The sequence below is a fragment of the Tympanuchus pallidicinctus genome, unplaced genomic scaffold (genome assembly GCF_026119805.1).
Source record: "Tympanuchus pallidicinctus isolate F22 unplaced genomic scaffold, pur_lepc_1.0 scaffold13, whole genome shotgun sequence".
Classification (NCBI taxonomy): domain Eukaryota; kingdom Metazoa; phylum Chordata; class Aves; order Galliformes; family Phasianidae; genus Tympanuchus; species Tympanuchus pallidicinctus.
Genome location: NW_026294648.1, coordinates 18234703 through 18261383, shown reverse-complemented (window position 1 = coordinate 18261383; position 26681 = coordinate 18234703). Strand labels below are relative to the sequence as shown.

The following is a 26681-nucleotide window of genomic DNA, read 5'->3' as shown; positions in this document are numbered from 1 at the left end:
AGCGGTGGCTGCATGGAACAGAGCCATCTCCTGTCTCCTCCTGCTCGGGCTCCCACCAAGGAGCAGCAGGAGATGGGCTCTGAAGATGGGCTCTGAGATGGGCCCCTGAGCTCTGGAAGATGGCCGACAAATAGGAGCCATTCGTGTCCAGGTCTCCTCGTGTTCACAGCTCAGTGGTCAGTCAGGATGTGCTCCTTTCACCCGGCTTGGCTCTGCTCCCGTGGCCAGGACTTCCTCTCACAGTATAAATGCTGTGCTCTCTGGGCAGGCTGCTTTCCACAGCAGCAGGCAGCCAGACAGACCGTGAGGGACAGAGGCCCCGAGTAGAGGGGACTGGTGAGGGGACGTGGGGCCAGGCCCCTGGAATTACTGCACGTGAACCTGCTGACAGACAACTGAACTCCAGCTCTCCCCTCAGCCAATAAATCTTGCAGTGGTCTAATTTTGCAAGGAATGATGCCTCAGGGAAGGCCTGTGTGGTCCAGAAAAAGAGAAATTAAGCATGCTCAAAACCCCTAATTCTGCTTATCGGGTCCCCCTCCCACAGCCCTCCCACTCCTCAGCAATGGTGGCTAGTGAGGGAGCGCAAGCTGATACAAGCCGCAGCAGCAAGGCAGGGAGCAGGACATGAGGCATGTGACTGGCCCAACCGCCTCATCAGGATGTGGGGGGATCTCTGGGGCACTGTGGACTGGGATTGGATCAGACTGGATCATATAATGGGGCTGCAACCAGTCACAGAATCATACAATCACAGAACTGTTCAGGTTGGAAAAGCTCTCTCAGATGCCCAAGCCCATTCACAACCCACCCCACCATGCCCATCACCACGTCCCTCAGTACCACATCCCCATGGCTTTGGAAGAGACAGCGACTCCACCACCTCCCTGGGCAGACGTGCGGTGTCTGATCACTCTTTCAGATAATAAATAATTCCTAACATCCAACCTGACCCTCCCCTGGTGCAACTGTAGGCCACCACCTCCCGTCCTATCACTGTTACCCAGGAGCAGAGGCCAATCCCACCTCACTACAAGCTCCTTTCAGGGAGCTGGAGAGAATGATGAGGTCTCCCCTGAGCCTCCTCTGCTCCAGACCCAATTGTCACTTTCCCTCAGGTGCTTCATAGACCATATCCTGTGCTGCCTTTTTGTGAGAGCTGTGCACACAGGGCATGCACCATCACCATCTGGTTCTCATCTCCCCACAGTCTGGAAAAAAGAGCGCCTCCTGCCTGGGCTCGGCTGCTGCCAGGGCTGAGGAAGGGGCTCTGTCCATGGAGAGCATAGGGAAGCATACTCCCCTGATCACCCTGTGTCAGCAGAGCTCTGGTCAAAGCCCTTCAGACCCATCTGGGGTTTTGTACTGCTGCATGAACTTGCTTTTCCAGAACACGGAGAAGGAGAGCATGTGGTGAAGCTCCTTCCCCTGTGCATCATAACGGGACGTTAATTCAAGGCCTTTGCAGAAGACAAAGGGAGAGTTGTAGCTGTTTTATTTGGGGGTGGGAGGAGGCACCGCATCCAGGAAGCGCCCTCCCCAGGGAGATAAGGGAGACCTGGCCACCCACGAGCCGTGGCTCGCCAGGAATCCAGGCTTCCATATGTACAAAGCTTGTGCCAGAAGTGTCGTTCCCATCATCAGCAGGCCACCCGCCCCTTCCCCCCTCCTTCCCTGCCTTCTCCCTCCTCCTCTCCTCTCCCTGCAACCAGCTGACTTTTTTCACAACCAGGAAACAATCAAACAACCTCTTCAGCTGCTTTGGCTCCTCCTCCCAACACCACCATCTCCCCCTGCAAAGGATGCTGTCACTACTCCCAGAGCCTGATGTGCTGTGCAGTGCAAAACTGTTATTCCAGCCTCCCAGCGGGGAATACCCTCTGGGCTGCAAATACCTGTGTTTCGTTAAGTAAATAATCACACAAGATAAAATATCCGTCTTGATGGTAAAATAGAGGGAGGGAAGAAGGATACAGACCTGGTGTGCACCAGACAGCACTCCCTGAATTCGTATTGCAGGGGGGATGGCAGTGCCACTGTGTGCCTGGCCTTTCTCCTGCAGGTAGATAGTGACATTTGCACCCACCAGAGGACAATTAAATGCAGAGCTTCAGAAGAGAGGATTCTGTGAGGGGCTGAGAGCAGGGGGAATGTTGCATTTAGCTTGTTAAAATAGCTCTCACAAAGAGAATGGCTGGGAAATGTATTCAATGCAACTCACCCAGGGAAAGGCTTGGAAAGCAGCCAGCTGTGCTGCTCCAGTCTTACAGAGCACTGAGGAAGAGGAAGGTAGATGGCCCTGGTGGAAGGAGAGCCATTCCTAATTGTCCTTGGGGCTTTCTGTGCCACTATGGGTCCTAGTGACCACTAGACCATCCAAAAGAGCTGACTGCTGTAGAAAAGCTCAGCTCCTGGGGAAAGCCCCTGCCTTCTGCTCCTTTCCCAGGCCATTGAGCAGCTTATGGCAAAGCCAAGCATTGACCTCGAGTGTCCTGGCGTGCTGCCTGCGTGCTCCAACCACCAGACTGCAGTGCTGCTGCCTCCCCGCCACGAGGTCTTGACTGTTTTATTGCTCACCTGTTTAGGAGACTTCACACATTCAGCACAGAGGCTTATAAACCTACTGGGAAAACAGAGGAAGGGAAGAGGTGAAGGAGAAGTTCAGCCAAGAGTAAAATGCTCCGGAGGTGTAGGAACCTTGGGCTGGGCTGTGCCAGGGTCACCCAGGTCCATCACAGCCTGGGAGGTGAGCAGATAATTTGCCCATGCCAGGATCACAGGGAGGTTGGTCTGGGGTCACCTGGGGGACCTCAGGACATCCAGCAGCCAAGGGCATCCTGTTGAGTGCAGGTAGAGCCGGCAGGCAGCTCACTCTGCATCCACAGCTGTGAACTGGGCTTGGACCAGGGGTGAGAGTCTCTCAGATTCATTTCTCAGTCATTTATTCATATATAATTGCCTGTCTGCCTGTCTTAAAGCTAATGACTGGATGTGAAGATTTCCAGCTAGGGTTTGTGAGAAGGTAATTACACTGCAATCTCACTGTATGACTATTCCTTGAATGAAGATAAACTTGTTTGAGTAGGTCTGCACATCGCAGGAATCAGTTGTATTACAGAGACCAGGCATGGCAGGGGAGATAAGGGAATGTTTTCACTGCTGCTTTTTTATCTGCTGACCCATTAAAAGCTTTTCTGTCTGAAGGGGGTGAGGAGCAAGTAAAAGGGTTAATCCCACAGCTCCTCGCCCCTGATGAACAAGATTTAAGTCTCCATCACTCCGTTGGGGATCAGTGGGTACCCTGAACTGCCTTTCAGGTAGGTGCTGCTTTGCTGAGGTGCTCGGGACAGAGCTCCAGCTCCATGAGGCTGATGGACTTAATCTATGAAGGCCCACAAGAGCTGGACAGAAATAGGCAGGCACAGCTGGAGCCTGGGGAAACAAACCCAAAGCGGGAAAGCAGGCAGGGGACAATTGCACGGCTCATATCAGAAGGACCAGGGGAGCAGCTGTGCATCACCACGAGTTTGAGGCTGCTGCCAGAGCAATGTATTGGCTGACAGCAGGAGGTGCTTCCCATCAGCACTGCAGTGCATGTGCGAGCAGAGCACTCTGTCCCTGTGGGTGAAGCCATCTCTGGCCAGCATTATCAGGGCCTGCTGATGCACAGACATTCACTCTGTGATTAGAGGGCAGATAAACACAGAGCATCCTCTCTAAACAGCAGCTAAGGAGATAGAAAAGTCCCACAGCAAGATAACTTTCCAGGCTCAGTCGCTTACAAGCCTGATAGCTAGATAAAGCTCTCTCCCATCTTTAGGATGCCCTTGCATTTTCCAAGACTGCAGAGTGATGGAACTCTATGCAAGAAAACAACCAAGTTTATCCATGCCTGTCAGAACCTGGGTATAATCCCCATCGCAGCTTACACCACTTACCAGCAGCCTTGTCATCTGATGCCATCTCTGTGCAGTGCACACTCAGCCACCCTGTGCAGCTGTACTCCCACCCCAGTGACACTGCCCTGTCAGCTGTGTCAGGGCGCAGAGGCACCTCCCCTCTCTGCAGGGCTCTGCTCTGTTACTTTAAAGCTCTCACCCTTCTTCCAAGCACAAGCCAATGCACTGAGATCATCTCTCAGTCCCATCTAGCTGTTAAACCCCCTCAAATCTTTCTTGCTCAGCAGCACTTCATATAAATCCAGTAATGTGCGTATCAGTTTGGCTGCCAACTGCTTTTGGGTCAGGAGGGAGGGGGCTGTGTGGGGTTATTATTACAGTCACCACTCCATTTCCCTAGGGGATGCCAGGAAACCACAAGCTGCCAGCAAACGTCTCGAGGACGGAGGCATGTTGGGGACCCCTGGGAGTCAGCTGGCAAATCTGATGCACTGGCTATGGATTAACAACCCATTAGGGCAGGGGCTCGGGGCTGCATTAAGCAAATCCTTCCCCTCAGCCTTTGCAGACGCTAGCGATTGTTTCCTCAAAGCAAGGCAGAAGCAAGGCAGATTCAGCACGGGGATGGTGCTTAAGCATCAGGCTCGCACCATTAAATATCGGTGAGGGCTTAAGGGCATTGCACAGCACTTCCCTAAGGGAGATGAATGATTTCCTGGGATGAACCCAACTGGCCCACTCCATGCTGCATTTGCTTGATGTTGACGCGGCCAAAAGAACACTCTTCGGCATGAATAAAACATGCTTCTTGAGCAGCAGCAGCAACTAGTTTGTCTGGAAGAGCCCCCGACTATGACAGGGCAAGATGTGTGAACCTGCCTTTCAAGGAACTGCTGTCTGAGCTGCTTTTGGGAGCAGCTCAACAATTACTCCTCTTCGCTGCAGCAGGGAGTCCATGCAGGTGGAAAAGGAAATGCTTCTCCTATCTGATTTCTCTCTACTGCAGCAAACATTGGGAATTGATGGCAAGCCCACCCTGGGGAAGTATTTTCCCCCACGGGCCATTAGATCCCCTGCAGGGTCACGACCCATTTGTCAGAGGCCTTCATGAGGTGGCTAGGAAACACACATTCAGATATGTGATACAGGCACTGCCAGCAGCATCCTGCTTTCCACCAGGACCAAGTGAAAACTGAAAAGATCTGGAAGCTTCTGCTTGAAGTGCAATGGTTTGGGGGGGTGTGTGAGTCCAGCCCTGCCACTGCCCAGTGATGCTGCACTGGGGAACATCACACACCTGCTGTGTGCACTGGTTTGCACGCAGATCTGCAGCACCACAACTCTTCTCAAACGCACTGGACTTTCACATGGAAAGTTTGATGGAACAGATGCACACTGCCAGCTCCTGAGCTGCGGATTGGCAGCACGGTGAGACTGGGTCTCTATGCCTGGAACTGCAGGGATATGATGTATTGAGATGGAAAAAGGGATGGGAAGAAATTAAAGATCTCAGCTTTGCTGCTGTGAAGCGCTCAAGCCTGCACCCAACATCAAGACATTGAAATCAGCCTTGCTGACACAGGGCTTCAAGTGATTAAGAACATTCGAATGAAATGTTTACCTCCTGGAAAACACCATTTTATCCAAAATAAGATCTTTGCAAGCAGGAAAATTTAATTTACAGATCAAACAAAAATAGTCCTAATGAAGCAGTGCTGCACAGCTGGAAGTTTCCAATCTAATTTGTCAAAATGAACATTAATATTCTCCTTTCATTTGTGACTTCATCACTTGAACTGCATTTTGTTACAATACCATAATGAAATGAGGTCACTACGAAAGGCTGCTCTTTAAAAAGCGAGCAATTGGCAGCACTTCCATAAGTCAGAGGTATCACTGTCTAAACAAATTCCAAACTGCTGGAGCTTTCTGCAAACTGGAAATGTGGCCGTAGCTCTGCCTTTAGGGGGGCTGGGGGGGGGGAAAGGAGGCCGAGCCATAAATCCTACAGGAAAGGGAAGTCTTCCTAGTGGGGATGACAGTGAAATTCCAGGTTGTTTTCTCTAAAGCCACGCTGGCTTCTCCATCATTGTGCCTCTTCAAGGAAGGAGCAAACAACGCCAGCCAGGACTAGCAGGGAAGGGGCAATTCTGCCTTGGGGCGAGGCTGCTGTGGCCCCATTTCATGCTGCCCTGCACCCATCTGTTACTCTGATGCTCCTTTGCCCAGCAAGGCAGTGGGATACCCCAGCCCCTCGGGCACAGCTGGAGGCAGGGGCTGTGCTGTGCCCTGGGCTCCCATCCCCTCTTCCCAGATGGGCTCCTGTGGTTTGCATGGACTGCTCAAAGCCCTGCAATATCACTGAGCAGGCAGCTGAGGAAAGACTTGATCAAAGTATAAACAAATTCTAAGTGCCTGAATCAAGAGAATGACACAAACTAACCCACCCCTTAAAGTGCCTGTGACCACAAACCACATCACTGCAGCAAAGGAGGCACACTTTTCTTGTTCTAAGTCATAAAAATTACTTACTGAGGTGACAAATTTATGGCTGGAGTAATTACACGATTACTTTATTATGTGCCACCAGCGTGAGAAATATATATTAAAAAGTCACTTATGTCCAAACCAAAAGGGCCAGCAAAGAATTATTGGAGGCAGTAAATAACTGTGACAAGTACAATTATTTACTTGGTTGGAAGCTAGAATTTCAGATTGAAAGCCGGCAGTCATGTTCAAAGAACTCAGATGCAGTGGCAGCAATCTGTCCCACCCTCACAATGTCCTTAGCACCGTGTGGAAGGTGATGGTGGGGAGCTGCAGCATAAACCCAGCTGGGCTGTGAGCTCCCCAGCACAGGTCCGGCCCTTTGGGTCCATGCTCTCACTCAGAGCCAGGGGCTCCAGACACCAGGGAGTGGAAGACAGAGGTGGCTTCTGCCCTGTGGGCAGCAGCACTGAGCCCCAGTCCTCTTCCTCTGGAGAACAAACCCAGGCATGGCCTCGGCTGAGCAGTGAGTTCCCAGTGGCCCCATCAAGGATCTTTTAGTGCATTGAAATAAATAAATAAATGCCCAACTGAAGTGCTTTCTTACCTTGGGTTTTTCCGTGGTGGCACAAATCGCAACAGGGAGAACTGCATCCTGCAAACAGGAATTACCAGCTGTAAAGACAGAAAGCAAGCAGACAGATGCTTTAAACCAACTTGGAAAGGAAGCAGTCACGATCCAGCAGTAAAGGAGGAGACCCTTACTCTCTTCCAAGGATCAGGGCTCACTAAACGCTCCAGAGAAAGCAATCTCTGTGTAGAGATGCTTCCCTTGCAGCTATCAGCCCTTATATGAGGTTAGGGAGGGGTGGATTCTGGGTGTATCCACAGACGTATTGCTTCCACCTGTGCTCGTAGGGCTGCCTACGTCCCTTCACCAGGTGCACAGTCACTGCTTCAGGCTGCTGACCTAATGGCTCCCGTACACCAGCATGCAGGGCTGCATAGTGACAAGGGCTGGCAGGGTGAGGGGAGGGGATGCGGTGGCTCCGGCAGAGGAAAGGGAACCTGAGGTTGGGGCTGTGATGTGTCAGGGCCGCCCCACCTGCGGTTGGACCTGAGCCGTGGTGCAGCCCTGTGCTGCTGATGGCAGCAGCCCCTGGGATTCTGCCCGCCCCGGGGTACCGCAGTGCTTGCAGCTCTCACACGTGGTGACAAGTTGATCTCAGCTTTAATTTCTTCTGTTTTCATTTCACCGTCTGTAAAAGTACTTCCCTTCTAGTGCTCAGTTTTACCATCACTGTGAGCCTCCGAAGCCATTCAGAAAACCCTGAGCGTGCCTCTGAACTCTCACTGCCGTCGGCTCCGTTTGTGACTCTTAGATAGCAGATTTAAACTAAAGTTACTGAAAACCACTTCTTTTTCCCTTATTCCTTGCCAAGACATGAGATTGGAGTTCTAACGCTTCCTCTGTCAGACAAGGGTTTCTCAGGACACTGCGCATAAATCTTATCTGTATGGGATCACTCTATTTCTGAGGGGAAAACAGAACTGAGCTCTCATCTTAGAAGGCAAAAATAAAGCATGTAACCATAAAATGCATAAGCGTAACAAGGGTTTTAGCCCTATCTCGGTGGATTCACACTGTACATTCTTTTCTGCTTTCTTTTTCTTTTTACCAGGGAAATTGCTTCATCTGTTGACTAACAGACAAAATCGATGAGCACAGGGGCAGCCTGGAGGCTCTGTGTGGGCAGAGCATGGCAGTCCTGCACCGGCCCAACAGGTCTCAGCCTGCTCGTGTTCTACCCAGGCAGGCAGCTGGGGCTGGGGGGAGTGGGACTGAGTCAGGGGGAGGCTGTGGGAAGCCTGAGTACAGAGCTTGTCCCAGGAGCCCCAAGTGCCCCGGATACTAATTGCTAATAAATGTGCATGCTGAGTAGCTTTTGTTTTTCCAGCAGGATGGAATAACAGAGAAAATATGTGCAAGTCCCCGGACTTCAAGAGTGTGTTTTTCTTTCATTTATATTTACCTAATTACGCTGTCACAGGCTGCTGAAAATCAGACCCTCATCCCCTCCCCACATCCCCAAAAGGACCAAATAAGCAGAGCAGAGACTGCGGTGTGCTGACATTGCCGCCGGCCATAGGGGAGCCAAGGGGGGGATGCTCAGGGCTGCCTAAATCCCCTGGGCTGTCATCTGTACCATGGAAATGGGGCTCCAGCCCTACCTGCAGCAGGGAGGTGCAGCAGGATGGAGGCAGGGAGAGAACTTAGGGCTGTGTGCTGCAGGTGCTGGATCCAGGGGGAGGTACTGCAGGTGGAAATATTGCAGGTTGCCATCCTTCCAGCAGGAGGAACAGGCAGCTCTGCTCTTGCAGGATGCCCGAGCTGCTTTGCAGAGCATGGCAAAATGCACCTGAATGCTGAAAGGTTGGTCCAAGAGCTGCATCCAGCCCTAGAGCTCCCAGCTGAGTGCCCGTGGCCTCAAGATCTGGAGCAGCTCATGGAGAGGAGCAGGAGTGGGAAAGGTAGAACACAGGGCTGTGGTGCGTTCTTGGCGTGCTGCTCATCTGAATAGATTGCAGAGGAGCAATTAAATGATTCTGTCAGATTAAGCTGTGAAAAGCAGGGCTTAGGCTGCAATGAGGAGCACGGGTCAGACACGGAGGGCAGCCCAGCCCTGTACAGAGGCTCACTGGGGAGGGAGATGTCAGCACTGAAGTGTTTTAACTTATTTGCAGCCTCAGAAGTTCAGAGCTTTAGTCAACAGGTCGCAGGAAAAGGGCTGGCAGGTTGTGCTGCTCATTTTAAGGTGAACCACCAGCACCACTTGACTGCCCTGTGTTACAAGGCAGCTTCGTTAATCTACTTAATTCCAAAGCTATTTATTAGACCCAAACCTCCAGAGGTGCTCCATAGATGTGGACCCGCAGCGCAGTGCTGGTTAGAGCAGGAGATGGAGCTCTTCTGCATTCCTGGAATGAGAGATGAGCAGAAACCTCAGCTCTGCTCACAGGCGTGGGGCAAAATGCCTTCTGGGCACTAATGCAAATGTGAGCATGTATTCTAGTGTGCCTGTAACTTAGTCAAACTGAAAGAATGCAGAAGTAAACAAACAAGCAGAAAGTCCTGCAGCGTGTGGTGTTTTTTGCACAGAAAGAGCAGGGCAGATGGAAGGCAGTGTGGACATTACGTTGCAGAACTGCAGGGTTCTACAAGTGCCTGGGTGAGGCTGGGTGCTGAGCTCTACACAGCCCATGCAACAGGCCCTGCTCCGTTCCCATCTTCCTCCCAGTTTGCAGAGGACAGGAAATGGCTCTGGATTTACAGAGCCTTGGATGACAGTGCGAAAGAAAATGCAAAAAAGGCCAAACCTGACCAGGATTTTCCCGTGCTAATTAGGTACAAAACACTGGTTTTACTCCTCCATAGCTTGGATGAATCGCGGTCCCAGCCCAGGAGGAGATCGATTTCCATGTACAAACATAGCCTAAGGTCTCAGGATTTCCTCCCTTCGCTGCAGCTCTGGCCAATTTTGTTCTTGAGATAGAAACTGATGGAGAGAGGAAATGTTAAATTTGTGTGGGAGGTGACTGGGGCTTGTTCAGAGCTGGGCTGGGGGTTTGCAGCAAAGCCCTAATTGTGGCTCCTGATAACGGGAAATCTTAAGCACATCACTGCTTTATTGGCTTCAAACCCTGCCCAACAATTAAGCTTGTTTTTAAAAAGCTCCATTTTGCCTAATCTGCTTTGTGACCTTTATCTTGCCAAGCCCCAGTGGCCGCAGCCCACCTCTGTGCATGCTGAGGTTTGCTGAGCTTTGCTGCAGATGACAGCAGCACTGTGGCTGTGCATGCTGGGCAGGGGCTTCCACCTATCACTGCTGCACCTTGCCCTTGTGCTTAGCCAACAGGTAACAGAATCCTCCTTCCATCCAGGCTGAGGTACGCATTTACTCCTCTGGTTTGAGATAAGCATCCGTCCAAAGAGTTGCATGGCTTTTTCACGCAGCTAAGAGTTTCTCAGGAGCATGGCTGGGTTTCCTCACCCTGCTCACAGAGGAGCTGCCAGGGCTCTGCAGGGCTGGCACAGGGCTGCAGAGGGGCCCAGCACACGCAGACCCCCTCAGCTCTGCCCTTTGATGCTACTGGGATCTGTTGCCACTGGGAGCTGTGCTAGTACCCAAGTGCTGGCAGCACAGCCCATGCAGTATTTCACTTTGCACAGCATTTAAGCCAGCAGCGTGCGGCACAGTAACCACAACTGAGTGCACCGTGTGTACTTATAGATACAAATGTGTGCACATGTATTTACATAAAGAAAGCACAAGAGAATAGAGTCGTTGAGGAAGAGTAAAGCCGGCAGTGGGCTGGTAGTTAAAATCAGGTTTATTGAAATCGATTTGCAGCGCACAGTGCAGCAAGATGTGCTGTGCATACAGCAGTGAGGTATCACAGCTGGTTCTGAGCGGGGCCCTAGGAAACCTGGCCCCATTTTCCTCTGCCTCTGTACCAGGCAGCTCAGGAATGATGCTCACCTGCAAATGCCCCACTGTTTTTTCCACAGGGCTACTGAAGCATTCCAGCCCCCTTCTCACCTGCAGAAATGGGCTGGTTTCCTCCAAAAATTAAAACCACCTCATTTCTATTGGATTCCTCCTCCCACAGCCCCTCTCCCTGCCTGCGCTGTGCTGCAGGACGTGCAGGTTCGCAGTGCTGCTGCCCATTCCCTGCACTCACTGATGACTCCATAGGCAAATCACACACCTGCCCTCCTCATGAATGGGAACGATGGCTCCAGAGAGCCACATGCAGCAGCTGCAAACACCCATCAGAGCTTCACCAGGACAGCACAGCCAGTGAGCTTTTGGGGAGCACGGTGGCATCTGAGAGCATTTTTGGGGCACTTGGGTTCTCTGAGCCCTCAATCCAACTGCCCCCTCCTCCACCCTCCCCTCCTGCCTCAGTGCTGATGGTACTGCACAGATCTTATTGGTTTCCCTGTGGATCCTATCAGCCAAGGAATTTGCTCCTTTTTAAGGGCTCTTTTTTTTTCTATTATTATTAAATGAATGCACTTCAAAGTATGTGCATATATACATTTGATTTGAGATGAAATTTCAGAGGTGAGGTTCTGCACACAAACTCCAGGCTCTTTCTGCCTCAATTACATGTTATATCCATACATGCATAACAGCTGAATTACTCCATGAGCCCCCACTGTGCCTGCGCTCCCTGCAGAGCTGCAGCTCCTCCCCCAGTCCTGGGAATACCCTCCAGCTCCATCCAGCTCCATTCTCCTGTGACTGCCACCTGTCCCCAGCCCTTTTGGAGGAGGTGGCACTGATGGCACTGCTGTCGGGCTGCCTCACAAGAAGGCTTTGGTTGTGGTGTCTCCACAAAGCTCTCTTTCATTTCAGAGCAGCAGAGAGAGAGGTTGCACTTGTAGATCTGTCTGGCAAACCACTCCAGAAGGCGTTTGCAAGAGGCAGACAATGCTGCCAAGAATCTCATTACACACCCTGCTTCACTGCCTGGTCCTCCCTGGGAAGGATGCTCCACGGGCAGCCACTCCACAAAGCACACACCGGGTCACAGCCACAGCAGTGGCACTGGTGCCATTGGTAGGGGGGATGTGTGGGGGGTAAGGGGGGAAGACAGCCACCCTGGGCAGCCCCAACTCCTGGCAGACCCACAGGACCCAGGAAAAAACCCACACCCCCAATAGGAGAGGCACAGGAGAGATGTGGAGGGGGTTACAGGAGGAGGATGGAGAATGCAGCCCAGACTTTGTGCACAGCTCGCAGTGGGTTGGGAGAGGGCTGCAGGAGTGCAGCCAAAGCAGACACCCAGACAGAGCAGCCATCATTGGGAAAACTCACAGCTCAGCCTCTCTGTCTTCATTTAGAGAATTTCCACGCAGTCAGGAGCTGAAGCGAGGCACTGCTCTTCTGTGAGCACCACACTGTGAGCTGCTGGGGTCTGCAGTGGAGTTAATGTGAGGGTGCAGCCAGAGATTCCTCTCCCTTGCAATGCTTCGTTAATAATTTTGTGGTGAAACAAAGCGAAACCGTCCAAGTTTGGTGACAATTCTCCCACAGTCATATGCTGCTCTGATTCATTTTCATCCGCAGATTTAAGTGGTAATGGCCTGACCACAGGACATTTCCTGGGGATTAATCACAGCTGGGAAAAGGCCAAAGTGCCGAGCTATGCTCCAGGTGCCCCCAGATTCTCTCTGCTAGTCAAGAGTTTGGCAGTGCTGAGGTCACTCCACTCTGACTTCACCGGTGCAATTATCACCTGAACAATGCTGATTTAACAGCAGCATTCACACACTGAGGTACACCCTGCAGAAGCACATCTCTACTGTGCACATGGCAGTGCGCCACGGCGGAGCACAAGCATGTGGGCATGGGAAGGGCTGGGCACCCATGGGAAAGCCCTCACTCACCCAACAGCTCTCCCTGCCCCTCCTCTGCTCTGCACAGGGCTGCCCAACAGACTGACTGATGGACAGACTGTGGAATATCCCTCAGTTTCAGACTACCCACTTCCCTTCCAGTGAATGAGTCAACACTAAAAAATCAACTCCCAGGACAACATTATGGGAAATACCATTTTTTCCATGCACAAACAAGAAATTCCCAGTCAGTAGCAGTGCAGGATGGGGTGGCATTTGGCTGTGCTCGGGAGATGCTGGGCTCCAGGTGATGCTGAGTTTCCAGTCCAGTTCATTGAGGCAAGAGCAGCTGGTGGCCTGGGCACGAGCTCTGCATCACTTGCAGTGCTTGCAGCTGTGGCTGAGCGGGCTGTCCTGCAGCCAGGTTCAGGCAGGCTCTCCCTCTGCCTTTTTCAGCCTCCAACTGGATGGAGCATGCAGAACCAGCCCAAGACAGGGAGCCTGCGGGGTACTTCTGAGTCTCTTTCACTCTCGTGTTATAATACACAGCTGCCAAGGGGAAAAACAGCCAATCCCCACAGGTTTCAAGCCCACAGCACCGTGGCCGCAGACGACGGCCCCACGACTGCTGCGGCTGTGGCCGGCGCAGCTCGGGGTCCTGCTGCTGTTCCCATCCCCGTGCCACATGTCTGCGGCTGGCTGTGGGCCATCGCCTCGCAGGCAGTGAGTGCAGCTGGGCTTCCAGCCCCGGTGCTGCCAAGCGTCTGCCTGCAGCCAGGCCCTTCGCCTGCCCGCAGCGGGATGCCACGCTGCCCCGCGCTGCATGACCGAGCGGCTCTCGGGCCCGTGATGCTCTTCTTTCCTGCTTGTCTCTTTTCTCCCCCTTTGTACAGTCGGGGATGGAGCCTTTCCAACGCTCCTTCTCGTTGTCTGCAAGGTTCCTCGGCGCTGTGTCCCCATTGGATTTCCGCAGGCGGTGCAGCCTCCGACCGTCGTTTGAATTTCCAAGGCATCCCGGCACACGAGCGCTCGCATCCATCCCTCGTCTGTGTTTTTGAAATTGAGATTCTGCCTCCCTGCATGATCAAATCTTTTATTTCTGATTAAAGCTGTCAAAGAAACAGCTTTCCGCCTGCTGGAAATTCAGATTAAAAAGGAAAAGAAATTCACATCAGGCAAAGAAGTAACAATACCATTTTCATTGACCTAAGGAAAGGAAAACACCATCAATGGTCCCAATTCTTCATCTGCGCTTTTCCTCCTGCTACTCTTTTTCCTTCTTTTCTTTTTTGCTGTGATGGGCATTTTTTGGAGGCGCAGCCCCAGGTCAGTTCTCCCCATTGGGGATTTGTCGTTTTCAAAGCATCAAAAATAAAAACCCTCTGGAAAATTCAGAGGCAGATTTCTCCTGCGACGTTTGTAATCGCTGCAGCCCATCCAAACCCATCCCATTCGCAGGGAATAAATAAATAAACGGTTCTGGTTTGATCGTGTAGCATTTTCCAGAACCATCAAAAATCATCATAAAATTCCCAGCTTGCTTCCCATTGCTCAGGCTATCAATTACCGACACCTTGGCAGACAGCACCCTCCTGCTTTGCACATTCTTAGTAGTACAAACTTCTCTGCAAACAATAGGACTAAAAGGGAAAGAGGAAAGGACAAATTAAAAAAGCATGCTGTGAGCTTAAACTGGAGGCTTGACACTGTCAGCACAACCCATATGGAAAAAATAGACCTTTTCCATGGCATAGCAACATGTTTCTTCATAAAGGGGATTGCACACACATGTAAAATATATGTGAGGATGAGAAAAACGCACATGTAATGGATACTGCATCACCACAGTGCCAGGTAGTTCCAAGATTACGAAAGCTGGGCAATTCAGTGCAGATATTTTATAGACTGTTGCTTCAAATGGCTTAAATATATTGTGTAAGAGAAGATGGCCAAGGCAGTAATGTTTGCAGCCAATCTTGTTAAGGTAATGAGGAGGGTAACTGAATCTGCAGTCTGTAAGGGGCAAGTTGTTTGTCACGGGTCGGGAAGGGGGAGATTTTCCAATGATGCCTGGCACGGACGGCCAAGGCAGTTATGGGATGGGAATGGCTGGCCCCAGCAGGGCTGCAGGAGTTGGCCACTGCTGGTGGAGGCTATCAGCAGCTGTGGTGTAACAGTCTGGCTGGGAAACATGGTAAACCTGTGCTCTTGGTGAGAATTTATGGCCTCTGAAGCTGCGGTCATCTGCCGGGCAGGTGGGTCACTTTCTTGGCTCATGGTGGCTCACCTCCAGAACAGGTGGGTCGCCTCCATTGGCTCATGGTCATTCATCTCCAGTGCAGGTTGCTCAGCTCCACAGTCTGTTGTGTTTCATCTCCAGGAAAGCATCCCATATAGCCACACTCATCCTTACTCAGGCTATGGAGGCCAGGAGGCTGCACAGAGCATCTGCACCAAGTAGGACACAGCCTGGTCCATCAGGCTGGTCCTAATGGCTGTGTGGAGCCGGCTACCTCTCTACCAATGCAAACAGCCTTGTGAAGCCACCCAACAGCCATTGGAAATGGAAAATGGTGGTATTTTGCTGTCGCCCATCCTATTGCTTGTTTTCAGAGGAGTGGAGAATTCCCCTACTGAGCCTTTGTGGTGTTGGAAGGAGAGCAGTGGGGTGTTCAGAGGTGCTGGGGCTGCAGCATAGATGGCCCCAGAGGGTGCTCCAGCCCTGTGCTCTCTGTCAGGGCAGGGAGGCACCATCCTGCCCATCACAGACCCCGGAGCAGCACTCCTGGAAGGTTCCTTGACCCAGGTGATCACAGGGCAGCATTCACAGCTTCTGGGTTTAATATACATATTTATAGTACATGTGCATTTATTTAACAGGTCTGGACCACGCAGCCGGTGTTTGCCAAAAAGAGACAATCATCCTTCATTTCACAGCTGTGACATCATTAGGTCATATTTCACGGATATGATGTCACTACTGCGCAATACGACTTCTTCTTTTCAAAAGGTTTTTATTAATGCTGAGGTTTTTTGTTTCTTTTCCTCTGGTCTGGCCAGAACATCTGGAGCCGGGAAACTTCAGAGTCCAGAAATATTCACAAGATGTAGCAGACAGCATTACAACCCGCAGTATTTCTTTGAGAAAAAGAGAACAGATAACAGCGTGGGGAAGCAGAAGTCACAACCGACTGCTACGAGTCCCAGCACCGTGCAGCAAGGGAAGGAGCAGCAGGGCTGAGGGTGACCCCACTCCTTCAGATGGCTGCTCTGCCACAGTGGGCTGCCTGCTCTGCAGTGATGTGCAATTGTGGCCACGAGATCCTGGCCCTCCAGTGCAGACATCCAACGGCAGAGACAGCACCAGGACATCTACATGGGGCAATATTTGTTTCTCAGTGCCAAGGGACAAAGTGGTGGCACCTGGGGTCTGTCCATTTCCTTCGTGCTGGTCCCTTCTGTGTCCAGCCCAGGGATGTGGGACAATGTCCTGCTGCTCACTTGAGGTGCGTGTGGGGATGGGAGGGACATTGATGTGGTATGGGGGGTATCCAGGGAGCTCACTGGGGCTGGACCTGGACCAGGGCATCTGGCCACCGGAAGGACACTGTGGGGCACACAGGTGCCTCTGGAGATGAGAGGTCTGTTCCTCTGCCTCCAAATAAAAGCATCAGTCCTTCCAGAAAAACAGGGGAAAGGGAATGGGAGGCATGCTGGGGATAAGGTGAAGGAGGGGAGATGGTGCCCCTGGTAGGCAGCGGGGAATAGGGGCACTTCTGGAGGACGTGGGCAGGATCTGTGTGCACAGCTGCCCCACAGGGCTTGGGGGTCCCTTGGTGGTCAGAGCTCACTGGGACCAGTCCCATGGGCATGGCTTCTCTGTGGGGCTGCAAAGCGCAAGGTAGGAGAAGGGCTTGGGTGAGCATTCATCTGAAATCTCTAATTAATACATTCCAGCTGCATCCCTTTTGGGTTTCCCTTTCCAGCAGTGCTCATGCAAGTGAGCACAAAGAGTCCCAGACAATAGATTTTAAATGCTTTTTCCATAAGCCTGCGCAGCAGAAGCAGGAACGCGAAAGCGTTGCTGTCAAGGGAAAAGACCACATCGCCGATGTGACCACGCACAGCCCGTCTCAGGCTCCAGCAGTGGGTCACCCACTGAGTGCCAATCCTGATAAACGTCACTGCCTAATTCTGAACAATGAAAAATGGCCGGAGAGCTGCAGCCTTTGTGGCACGCTGCTGTGCCATGTCAGCTCCATGCGTGCTGCCACCCAGCACCGGGCGGGCAGATGCTTGCAGCCCAGGGGAGGAGGATGCCCTGGGATGCAGAGCAGGTTGGGTGCAGCTCAGGTGGCTGCCGTATGCTGGGAGAAGAGATCAAGGCTGTGGAATTAAGACTGACAACCTGACGAGATAAACTGGTCAGATAAAAGGATGACAGAAATAATTTTACACGGCATTACTGTGAAAAGCTAATTTATACACAGATGAGTCCATGACAGACTCAGTGGAGGGTGGCAGACGAGCCGGGAATGAAGAGCACTTCATTTATTGCCTGGAACAGGAGGGGGAGTGTGAGGAGTTAGCTGCCTGGGATGCCTCTCTCTGTCTCTGTCTCTCTCTCTCTTCCTCTTTCTTTTTCTCTTTGCAAAGTTATCAAACTTGATCTGGGTGATTTTTTGCAAATTTGGGAAAGAAAACCACTGCATCTGTCAGTGTTCCTGCTTTGCCCAGGCCCACGGGTGAGAGTTTTGGGCTGACTGCAAAACACAGTCCTGATTTCCCCTGCAAAAATAACCAAAAGCCAGGCAGAAAGGCAGCTGCACTTCTGCACTACGTGGAGTTTTTGTTTTGCTTTCCAACCGAGCCAGAGTCACCATTCTCCCTCTTCAGCTTTTTTTCAGCTTAGTGGTGTGACCAAGCACCGAGTGCTTCCCTTTTTCTGGGCACTGCCCAGCCTTGGCCTGGGATACAGCAAGCCTTCATTTCCCACCTCCTTACCCTTCCCCATCTCTGCAATCCTCAGCAAGCTCTGTGTGAACCCTCAGCCCCTTGCTTTGGGGCTGCACATCCTGGAGATGCTGTGACCAGCCCAGCTCAGGCACCAGCTGTCCCACAGCCCCAGCCACCTACTCTCCCCCTGTTCTTGGCACCAACCTCCTGTGCCGCACCTCATATTTTATGCAGACCTGACAGCCTCAGCCCTCTTGCTTTTCTCCCAGGCAGCAAAGCCATGCCCAGCCCTTGCCTGCAGCACAAAGCAGGCAGAGCAGGGTTGCTGCTGGGGATGCTGTGTGCCCATCCCCTCCCACCGCCATCCCTGCAGCCTCCTGGCACCCAGAGCAGCTCTGTCGTGCCCCGCATGCTCTCTCAGCCGTCCCTGAGCAGGCTGGCTGCTCTGCAGCTGCCAGAACAATAGTAATAATACTAATAAACCTCCTTCACGCTGAATACTGCAGGCTGTTGGCAGGTCCTTCTCACACAATTAGCATTTCTCGTCAAGCAGGGGGCTCACAGATTGCACATGCTGGTTAGTGTTTTGCAGAACAGACTGAAACCAATATGGCCCTCCCTGTGCCATCAGCTGAAAGTGGCTTCCCACCAGGCCAGGCCCAGCACGCCGTCCTCCAGCACAACCCCCGGGCTCTGGGGACGAGGCAGCTCTCCCAGCTCCCCAGATGCTCCTCGGCATGCTTGCACCTTCCCCAGCATGCACAGGCTGCAGACAGCGAGCAGAATGCTCAGTCTGCATGGCTGCAATAAGGGATGTTGCATGACTGGCTTCTGCCATTGCAGGGGCAAAGATGGCCATACAGGCAGAGAGAGCACTGCCATCCCTTCACTGTGCTCAGGGACTGCGCCTTTGTGCTTTGGTGAACTGCAGGGCTTGGACACAGCATTGTGACCAGAGATTTTGGGTTCAGATCCCCAGCACAGCTCTGTGGGTTGCAAGAGTGCAGGGTGCATCTCTGCAAACCACTGTTTGCCATCTTGGTGCTGATCAGCTTGGTGATGATGAGAGCTGAGCGGGCTCTGAGCCTGCTGCAAGTGCAGGATCAGGCAGGTAAGACAAGCCTCATGTCGGGGCCTTTGAGTGCTGCCGCAGCTCAGCTTGTGCACAGTGTGCTGGTGCAGCTCACCAGATGCACAGTAGCTCCTTAAACCAGTATAACCCCAACTTCATCCTCAAAGTGACACTTGAAAAGAGCCTTAAACTTCTGTCTGCCTGCGTAGGCTGGACCTGTAAATCTCACAGTAGATGCTGGACTTCTCTCCACGCTGTTAAACCAATGTAAGCCCATCCAAACAGCAGCATGCACCATGATTAATTGCCTTGCTTTAAAGCTCCTATTTATAGACAAGCACTGCGAGCCCATTGCCAGTGATAAGGGGCTGGCCAGGCTCCTCCCTCCCCCGAGCAGCCAAATCCCATTGCTAATCCATGGCTTCGGGCTGTCCTCTTGGCTCCTCAGCTCCAGCTGCTGCCACAGGCTGAGGAGGACAGGGACAACACCAAACCCCAAGGGACAGCGGGGCCTGGGGACAGCATCAAAGGAGCTTTAGAGCTCAGCACCTGCAGGGGCCAGGAGTAGGACCCAAGGGTGCACGTGATCTCTGACCTCACGTCACCCACCAGCACTGGGCTCCCATGAGGCTCGCTCAGCAGCTCTGGGCTTTGCATGCGGCTGCTTCTGGGGCCGTGTGCTCACAGGGGTATCCCAGGCAGACCTGGGCTGCAGTAGGCAGCTGGGTGTGCTGCTCTGGGAGCCACGTGTTTGGGGAGCGATGCTCCACATCAAACAGGTTCCTACCCTACAAACATTTTTCTTTACCCTACGTTATTCTTTTAAAAGAAAAGTCGGAAGAAGAAGAAAGAAATCCATTCCACCCTCCGCTTTTATTTTCTCAAAAGCTGCAGATCTTATCAACAAAGCCTCCTTCCTTTCTGGCCGGCCTGCGGCTGCTGACTGACGGCACCGGGGATGAAAAGGACAGATCCCTTTGAATGCCAGCAGCTGGAAGAGCCGCAGCCACTCCCAGGCTGATTCCTACAGGACGGGCTTCTTCCTCCTTCCCACTGGGGCGGATCTCTCTCTGTGGGTTCGCTGGGAGCGAGGGAGGCAGGCATTGCTGCCCAGGAGCTTCGTGTGCTCTGCTCCTCCTTCCATCCATAGGGCAGCAAAGCAGCCCCAGAATTGGGGCATCCCTGGGGCAGGGGAGAGGACAAGCAATATTTCCACTCCGTGGGCTTGTGGTGAATGAATGGCCGTGCTTGTGCTGGCTGGCCTGGGAGGGATGAGGACATGTTCAGTGGGGAGCAGTGCCCCTTGCACGTGCACACACACACACACACACAGGCAAGGGGAGCGGAGGGGGAGGGAGGCATTTACACACGCACACGGAACAATCCCTATTTGTCTCCTAAGACAGACCCCACTGTTGGGTTTCCTGGGGTCATGCAGCTGCACGAACATGTGGAAAAGAAATGTATCTCTCCTAAGTACTGGACACAAATGTAATTCAATACATTGCTCCCATGTGCAAGAAATCCACCAAACCCGCCCCGTTTCAAATCACAGGGAAACACAGACTATCAGACAAGGAGGCAAATCCACTCTTAATTCGACTCTTCGTTTCATTTTAATTGGGTTGGACTCAGAGTGTGGTGTCAGAGGCTCTCGGGGTGCTGCCACATAGGGGTGCCCCCAGTCCCTGCCTGTGTCCCACTGCAGGCAAACCCCAGCATTCCCCCCAGCTCCATTTTTGTCCCCTGGGTGCCCCACAAGGCCCTGGGGGGGTCCCTGCCCCACACTGCCTCACCTCAGCCCCACACCTGCTCCCCAGTCACAGAGCCAGGAGAAGCCATCCGACTCCCACTAACGACACGGTGAGGACATGAACTGCAGTTACCTCATCTGAGCGCTAAATGGATTTTTCCATTAAGAGGGGATTTTTTTTGGTCTTGTTTTATTGAAAAGGAATTTGCAGTAATTAGCTCTTACGGGGGATTTCACTGTTCTCTCTCCTCCTCTAAAGCATAAAACACTTATTACAACACATTGTTTAACATGATATCCACTCCCAGAGATTTTTCTTTCCTCATGCGACGATCAAGCCCTGCTTTTGGACTTCAAGGCCCTAAATCTTCCTACAGACTCAAGCCATGCCCTGGCCCCCTCTGCCTGGATCCGCATTTATCTTTCCCCCGCAGTCCTCTGAGCAGCTCGAAATGAATGAGCTTGCAAAACAAGGTGCTTTTTTTAATTTCCCTCTGCTTTGTTGGATTATCATTGTAGGGACTTTCCCTGCCTGCTTCCACTGTCACGGCCAGAGCAGCCGCCCATGCGGTGGCAAAGACAAATTCTCCCTGCGGCCATTTACCCCTCCCAGAACCTTTGCCTTTGTTCTACTGCCCTATATTTATACTGCTGGGCTTCATCTTCCTCATGGGAGAGCACTGGGAGTGGAGCAATAAATCACTGCCCTGATTCCTGCTGCTGTAGGGGGTGGGATATGGTGGCCCAGCCTGGGGATGTACCGTACCCTATGATGGGGCACTCCAGCACCATGAGAAGACCCGTCCCCACGTCACTGCTGGGTCGCCACCAAGTCCTCATTCACCCTCTCTTCCCTGCTGCAGTCCAGTTTTCCTGATGCTCTCCCACATTTTCTTTCTCTCATTTCCAGGCCTTTGTGCTGCTCACTGCAGCCCCTTGGGCCAGCCTAGCCCACTCCACTGCTCTGTGGCACTTGGCCTCCAAGGAGCCTTGCAGACGGTTCCCATATCCCTCCTGCAATCAGCAGGCTGAGCTAGATGCAGTTAAGTTGTTAATGCAGTTGGGCGTAGTATAAGTTAGCTTCATTCAAGTGCAAAGATGAAAACCACTATGTGCTGTGAGCGCTTATTATTGTTGCTATTATGCAGCCCTTTTAAACTTGCCATATAAATCATGCCCTCCAGCTCCTTGATTACGTTCCCGGCTCTCCTCTGAACTCTCTCCAATCCATCAGCATCGTTCCAGCCCTGAATGCAATATCGCAGGTGCAGGTGGGGAAGCTGAGAGCCCCCCATCCTTGAGGGCTCCCATGCAGGGTCCCCATGCCCACAGAGAGCCTGCACTGCCAGAGCTGCTGCAGACAGTGCTGTGCCTTAACGGCTGCTCTGGTTGTGCTGTCATTTCCCATTAGAGGCCTTGGTAACTGGCGCTTCATGAGGCTTTGCAGAATAATTTGTATGTTTAATACACCTCGAAAGCCCATGTTGGGCTGCAATTAAGGCAAGGGGGCGGGAGAGGAGAGAAGAGGAAAAAAGCCACCTCCCGCTGGCTGCAAAGAACCTGCTGCTTTCTGCGAAGGGCTGCTGCCATTGAGGATGCCAGACAAGCTGGAATTAGAGGCAAAAACATAATTTGTCATTTGGAAAGCTTGGGCTTGTGGGAAGTGAAATGAGGGGCTTGGGAGCTCCTATGGGCAGATCACCACGTGAAGAGCTGCACTGCTCTGGGGGTCCAGAGCCCAGAACAAGGGGGGGAGGGGGACACAGGGTTTGGCAGTGCTCCCTGCAGAGGGGATGCTGCAGTTGGGGCTGAAAACCGCTCTGGGGATGGGAAATTCGTCTTCCTGAGCACCGCTGGGCAGATTTCCTCAGGTTCATTTTTGCTTCTGTTATACACAAATGTTTGAGAAGATAAACAACAGCAAATATGAGTGCCCCCTCAGCCACCCAGCTGCTGGGTTCGGAGCGCACCCCGGCACTGAGTAATTCATCCAGGCGGCAAATGGAGAAACTCCTGGGGACGCAGGCACAGGGAAGCTGCAAAACTCTCCTTATTTCTGCAAACGCAAACACTGCTCCACATGAGGAGTTATGAACTGCCAGGAGTAGAAAAGTCTCAAGTGAATTATTCAGTGTGAATTACTCTTTTAGCCCTACGCTGCTGCACTGCCGATTGAAGGGAGTTTCCTCTCATTTCAGCTAGCGTGGGGCGGGTGCCTTGGTTGGAAGATGGCAAAGGCAGAACAATAGGCACAAGGCCATGGGCAGCACTGAGCCCTTGTCTGCTCCCTGCCTCGGGCTGCTCCCAGCCAGCAGCTCCCAGCACAATCTGCTGGAGCTCAGCATACACAGGGAAGGTGGCTGTGGTGCCTGGGCACGGGGAGGGCAGGGCCAGGAGGATGCAGCTCAGCTGTGCACCAGGCAGGAGGGATAACTGCAGGAATGGAGCTGAAACCTTGCTACAGAAAGAGTGCAGATTAAATATTCCTAAAACCTAATCAAATGTAGCAGTGTGTGGGAGCTGAGCATTACTTGAAACCATCAGAAATATCCCTTTGTTTGTCAGGTGCTGCATCTCTGGGTGTTTCCTCAGCATCCCTGTTTAGCGCTATGGGAATTCATCTTGGGCAGAGCCATGGCTGCTGTTTGAGGAGTGCATGAACAGAGTCCATCAGGAACCCTCATCCCCAGCAGCTCAGGTGGCTCCAGAACAGTAGAGCTACAAGGCAGTGCCAAGCCAGGTTGCCACTGAACCTCACAAAATCACTTGAGCTTTACTTTCTGATTCTCCATCCTGGGGATGCAGCCTGGGTGAAGGCGGCTCTGCCATCATCTCCTGAATGCACTTGGAGATCATCAGCCGGAAATGTGATCGCCCTGCAGCAGCCCTGAGTCACCTGAGGAGCTGACCTACACTGCTCTGCCTCAGTGGGACACGCTCAGATTGTCCCATTGGCTCTGAGGTGCTCATGTGAGTGGCACTGCTCTATGAGATCGATGGAAAATGCACCATGGAAAATCCCAGTGAGCGTTTTAACAACTTTCCATCAGACCTCACATCTTGTACCTAGCACCTGGCTGTGGAAAATCCAGTTTCCACAGCTGGTATTTTCTTTTGCTTTGCTGCAGATCACAGCACACAGGGAGCATTCACTGCGCCATCCCTGCCGAGATGGGCACACATCCCTGGCTGCCCGTGACATGGCACTCTCCTGCAGGGCTGCGTTTAACTGATAGAGGCTTAAACCCCTCCATTGCCAGCATCCCAGCCTGTGTTCCCAGGAGCTGGAGGAATTCCTCAACTCACTGCTGGTGCTGTCTCAGGGCAGAATACGGGTTGTCCCTGTACTTTGCCCCAGCCCAGCAGCCCGCACCAGATCTCTCCTAGCTGATGCTTTTTCCTGTGCTCCACTTACGGCTGTTGCTGCCAGTAATCTCCCAGGGCTGCCCCCCACCAGTCCCCCAAGCTGTGATTTACGCCCCTCATATCCTTGTAGATAGTTATCAGATCTCGCCACGGATGTTGGGTAGCCTAGCTAGACAGATTTAGCTCTTTTAATCTCTCTTCATAAGTCAATCCCTCCAGCCGCTTAATCATTTTTGTTGTTCTCCTCCAAATTCCCAACGAGATGGTTTATCTTGCAAGCTCCTGGTGCATGGCCGTATATTTACCAAAACTTCAACAGCTCAACATAGAAATACCGCTGCGCAGAGCAGATTGCTGACTCACCTGCACCCCAAAGAGCAGCTGAGCTCCTGCCGAGGTGCTGAGCAGATCCATGCACTGCTGGCACAGCCCCCAGCATGCAAGTGGGGGATTGGCTGCAAGAGCGCAGACAGGGGATGGAGTTTGTTTCAGGGGCTGTAGGGGAGATGCAGCCAAGAGGATGGGAAGGTCCTTAGCTCTGCCTCACTCGCAGTATTTGATGGCTGTAAAACACCCATCACTGCCAAATCTGGGTCCCTGTGGTGGTAAGGATGTGGTGCACAGGCACAGGAATGGCACAGTGCAGCCAAGTGGCTGCCACTTATGTGCTGAGTCCCACCCTGTGCTCACCAGGTTTGTCCCTGTGCTCACTTTGGGACCTCTAGTGAGAAGGTGTGATGAGGGATTGACACCCTAATTGCTCCTCTGGTCCCACTTTACTGTGTTCTTTTCAGAAGTGGGAGATCTGCGGGCACTGTCTGCAGACTGGCAGCATCCACCTGGCCCAGGTGCTCATCCCAGAGCAGCAGGGCAGATGCAGAGGGATTGGGCAGGCTTTGATCCCGAGGAGCTGCCATGAGGACAGGCAGTGGTGAGAGTAGCATGAGCTGGAGGGAGCACGGGGCCGCCTCTGTCCTCAATCCCAAACCTCCGACAGTGTACTTATAGCTTCCTGAGCAAAACATTCCTCCTGCCCCCACTGCTCCCAAGTTCCCCAGTCAGCAACATGCCCGTGCTTGAAATTACAGCCGGGAGCCCACGGGATGTGAGCTGAGCACACATGCACCTGCTGCTTGAGTGGGAAAGCTTTCCCCGTTCTCTTCCAGCCTCTGAAAGGCAGAGAAGAAACCGCCTGCTCCTAGCAGCATGTCATGAGCAGCCCATGGACATAGAAAGAGTCAGTCCTGGGCTGGGGATGGCCTGACATGAAGGCGTGGGGTTCAGGGATGGGCCGGAGTACCAAGGATGAGGTGGCTGTCGGTCTGCTCATGTCCCTCCTCATTGAACAAAATATTTTAATGGGTGCTGAGCGGTGTCAGAAGAGGCACTTTGCTGCAGGAAGGGGGAAAAGGGAGGACTATGGCCATGCAGAAAGATTTGGGGCAATAATTTGGACCCTGCACAGCTACCCTGGCAGCCTCAGCCCCAGAAAGCTGCAGCCCCAGCTCCTGGAATTCGCCTGTGTTTCGGACAGGGGTGATTGCTTCAGCAGAACAGGGTTAGGATTTCACGGAGCCCCAGCAACACGAGGCTGGTGGATGGCAGAGTTTACATTTCTCATCAATATCTCCCTCCCTCTTCCTTCCCTGTTCCCTGATATTTATTGTTTCCCCTCGTAATGCTTTTTTCATTATGCGATCAAAATCTCTCCCACTCCTCTAATAGAAAACAACAGCAAAGCCGGGGGCTCGGTCTCAGGGAGCTCCCACAGTGGCCATGTCCCATCCTCGAGATGCCCCCACTGAGGCTCAGCTCCTCCATCAGCCTGGAGAAGCAGATTATAACCAAAGGAATTACAAACCTGTCCGTCTGGGGCTTTTCACAGCAAAGCTGCAAAGATGGGCAATTTCCTCTGTTCCAGGGAGACCAGAGCTTATGCAGGATGGAACCCTTTGAGCACTGTATGCCCACTGCCCCGAACCCTTCATCTAATGGAAAGCCCATCTCTGCACACACTTGCTCCCTTTACATCTCTCTTCTTTTTTTCCCCCTTTTTAAGAGACCTTAGAGGAGAGGGAAGAGGAGAGGGCTGGCACCTCCCCCTCCCCCTTGTCCGAAATAAAGGGATGCAGCTGGAGAGGCAGCGGTTCCTGCTGCAGTATGGATGGGGTGAGAAAGTCATTACCTGCCTTGGGTTTCACTGTGAGAATGGCTGCAGCTTCCACTGGGAAACACTGCGTCTGAGGGGGCTCAGAGGGGGGCAGGAGGGAACGGGGCACTGGGGGCACAGGGCAAAAAACGCCTGTCAGTAAAGAGGGGAAGAAAGTGAAAAAAGGGGATTACGTTGTTTTGGGGGTTTTTTTGGTGGGTTTTTTTTTTTTTTTCTTTTTTTTTCTTTTTGCATGCAGACATGTAGAATCTGAAATAAATTACCTGTCTCCAAAAACAGTGCATTAGGAGGAATAATCGATTGAACACGCCACAAACTCTGTTTTATGGCACTGTAAGGTTGAGCGGGGCTGGGAGCTGCGGAAGGGAGAAGCTGTCAGACACAGAGAGGGGATACTTCAGGGGAGGAGGGCTTTGTCCCTTCCTTTCTTCTTTCTTTTTGTTCCTCTCCTCTCGTTTTGTGGGTTTTTTATGTTTAATCTCCCCTTGGGGACTTTCTCCTTTGTTCTGTTGTGGGGGGGGAGAGAACTGGATTGTGTTTCTCCTGCTCCTGACTAAAAGAAATGACATCAG

General features: G+C 52.4%; 1 protein-coding gene and 1 long non-coding RNA gene across 8 annotated transcripts in view; both read right to left on the bottom strand.

Annotated features, from left to right (window-relative positions):
• LOC128076087 (uncharacterized) overlaps positions 1 to 26681 on the bottom strand; it is a 122254-nt gene that overhangs the window by 50959 nt on the left and 44614 nt on the right. The gene's annotated exons all lie outside the window — the stretch shown is intronic.
• Positions 1 to 26681, bottom strand: part of LOC128076084 (uncharacterized) — an 84575-nt gene that overhangs the window by 29688 nt on the left and 28206 nt on the right. For 4 of the 7 annotated variants that reach the window (XR_008204237.1, XR_008204241.1, XR_008204236.1 and 1 more), the window contains exon 3: positions 6994 to 7061. Coding sequence is in view for 3 of the 7 variants with exons in the window: in XM_052673410.1 (XP_052529370.1) it covers positions 182 to 472; positions 2578 to 2623; positions 6994 to 7061 (405 nt within the window). In the remaining 4 variants the exon portion in view is untranslated. Of the gene's footprint in view, positions 1 to 107; positions 473 to 2577; positions 2624 to 6993; positions 7062 to 26681 lie in introns of those variants that run through there. The other 3 variants (XM_052673410.1, XM_052673412.1, XM_052673411.1) reach the window with 2 other exon arrangements.